Below are 2,500 nucleotides of genomic sequence, written 5' to 3' on the forward strand. Positions count from 1 at the left end.
CCAACCACGTTGTGAAGTTACTCTTTATCTGAATTATATTTCTAAAGCATCTCCAACCTTGCAGGTGTCATTTGAGCAGGAGAATAACATGGGTGCAGAAGGAGTGCGACCTCATATCATCATCATGCTGACTGATGGGCAGGCTACTGTGGGCATCAAGCATCCAGAAACAATATTGAAGAATGTGAGGGAGAGGAACAAGGAACGAGCATCTATATTTTGCCTTGGCTTCGGCAAAGAAGCTGATATGAATTTGCTAGAGAGAATAGCACATCAAGTAAGTAATGTCTGAAATTTTCTTTTCTTTTTTACCCAGTTAGTAATAAAAAACTGTTTTGCATAAGGCAATGTCTGCACATTTCAGTTTTTATGTTATGTTTCTATACAAAAAAGTTTCAGGATTACATTGTTACCTGTGGAAATAGATCCAAAGACAGTATTATTAAAAATTTTCTGTTACAGAGTTATTCCCAAAGCAGTAATAAAATTTATAGAAAGGTTAAAACAACTGTTAGACTGTCCTGGTTTTATTTATGGTAAAACACTTAAGTGAAAGGCCCATTTTAGGATTTAAGTTTCCTTTGAACAATATTGCTTTTTTCCCAATTTGACTTGAGAGATACAAAGGAGGCATATCATCTGTTATGTTGATACAATTAGAAAATGCAGAATTATCTCAACTTTATATATATATATATATATATATATATATATATATATATATATATATATATATATATATATATATATATATACCTTCTTTTTTTATAGAAGTGTGATGTATTATCTATGTTCCTCTCTTTACTTGTTCTAGTACTAGTAAGTATTGAGAAATGAGGGGACATTTGAAGCTAGTAAGGAATTGATAATACTTTTTTATAGGTCCTGAAATGTAAGTGTAAATTCATGTATTTTATTTTTATCATTTCATTCCTTTTCACATTAAAAGTTACCTAAAAAGACATAACATTAGATATTTCTCTTTCAAATGCAGATTACTTACATATCTTTCTCTTTCTCCAGAACCAGGGTAGTGCTCGCAAAATCTATGAGGATATCGATGCTGCTGAACAATTAAAAGGATTCTACCAGGAGCTGTCTACGCCCCTTCTCTTGGATGTGCAGTTTAGCTATTCCGATGATGCCGTTCAGATGAATAGTCTTAGTAGCACCCACTTCTACAACTACTTCCAAGTATGATGCCTTTTTTTATTTCTTTTTTTTTTGACAGTATATATGGTTTATGGAGTCATTTTATGGGGAAATTGAAGTCGATTGTCAAATTTTAATTCAAACTGAATGTAAAAAATGTGGCAAAGTAGATTTAATAAAAACATCAGAAGTCATTCCTGGGATAATTTCTATAGGTTACTTGAAATACAACATGTGATTTTTTTTTTAATTTGAAATGCTATTTTTTTTTAGGATAGGATTTAGTTTCGTGATAAATATCCTAATTGATAGCACACTAACATATTGTACATTACCAAATTTGGACAGATATCCAGCAATAACAAAAAATTAAGGTAATGGCTATTAAGAATATTTAAAAGAGTACTATCAGGCACAAAAGGTAATCTGCAGAAAGCAAGGCAAGCCTGCAATCCTTTATCAGTCTTCAAATATATTCATAATGTTGCGGCCTCTAGACTTCACAAGGGCAAAATGACTCCTACTTCAGCAAGATAAAGCTTATCAACATTCATAGCTATCTATTAGATTAAGATACTGTCCAAGCTCTGTCTTGTAAGGAATATACATGATAGACATTTGTTGGCCTATCCTATTCAGAACATATACAAAATATTAGAATATACAGTCTTTTTTCATAAGACATTACTATAGATTTGTTTGAATCATTAGTGTTATATGATAAATGGATACTGTCAACTATCAGGAATTCCTTTCTCTAAAAGTAAGGTTTATTTTTCTTTATCTTACAGGGTACTGAGCTGGTAGTGACAGGACAAACAGAATTAGACAATTTGAGTGGGATAAAAGCCAACATCACTGGACAAGGAAGGAACGGACACTTCTTCATGGGTGTAACAGGCTGGAATACAGTTAATCCGCCTGACAAGCACCTTCTTTCACACTTGCATCTTGCTCCTACACCTAAGAACTTCATTGAAAGGTTATGGGCTTTCCTGAAAGTAAAGGTATGATGTATAATAGATTTTGTGCCATTTTTCTTTTGTATAAGAGTATGCTCTAACCTATCATATGATATAATTTTTAGGTTTTATACTTCTGCAATATCGATCTTCATATTATAAGATATCAATATATCTACTCTATTTTTTGTATATAGGATCTACTTAACGAAGTAAAAGCAGCCAAAGGAAACCATGAGAAAACTTCGGCACAGAGAAAGGCTTTGAAAATAGCACTTGAGGTAAAGATTAGACTTAGTTTTTCGAATTTTGTTGTTACTTGATTAGTTATACAACTCTCTTCATTATTTAAGAAGATATTTGCAGCTCTTTCTTATGTTCCTAGT

At 32.1% G+C, this 2,500-nt stretch overlaps 1 protein-coding gene across 1 annotated transcript in view; it reads left to right on the top strand.

The window, feature by feature from the left end:
- Positions 1-2,500, top strand: part of LOC113821465 (inter-alpha-trypsin inhibitor heavy chain H4) — a gene marked incomplete in the record, with an annotated part of 269,903 nt that overhangs the window by 261,696 nt on the left and 5,707 nt on the right. Inside the window, 4 exon segments of the mRNA XM_070125266.1 lie at positions 65-277; positions 1,024-1,194; positions 1,944-2,159; positions 2,312-2,395. Coding sequence (XP_069981367.1) covers positions 65-277; positions 1,024-1,194; positions 1,944-2,159; positions 2,312-2,395 — 684 coding nt within the window.

The sequence above is a fragment of the Penaeus vannamei genome, chromosome 9 (genome assembly GCF_042767895.1).
Source record: "Penaeus vannamei isolate JL-2024 chromosome 9, ASM4276789v1, whole genome shotgun sequence".
NCBI classification, from domain to species: Eukaryota; Metazoa; Arthropoda; class Malacostraca; order Decapoda; family Penaeidae; genus Penaeus; species Penaeus vannamei.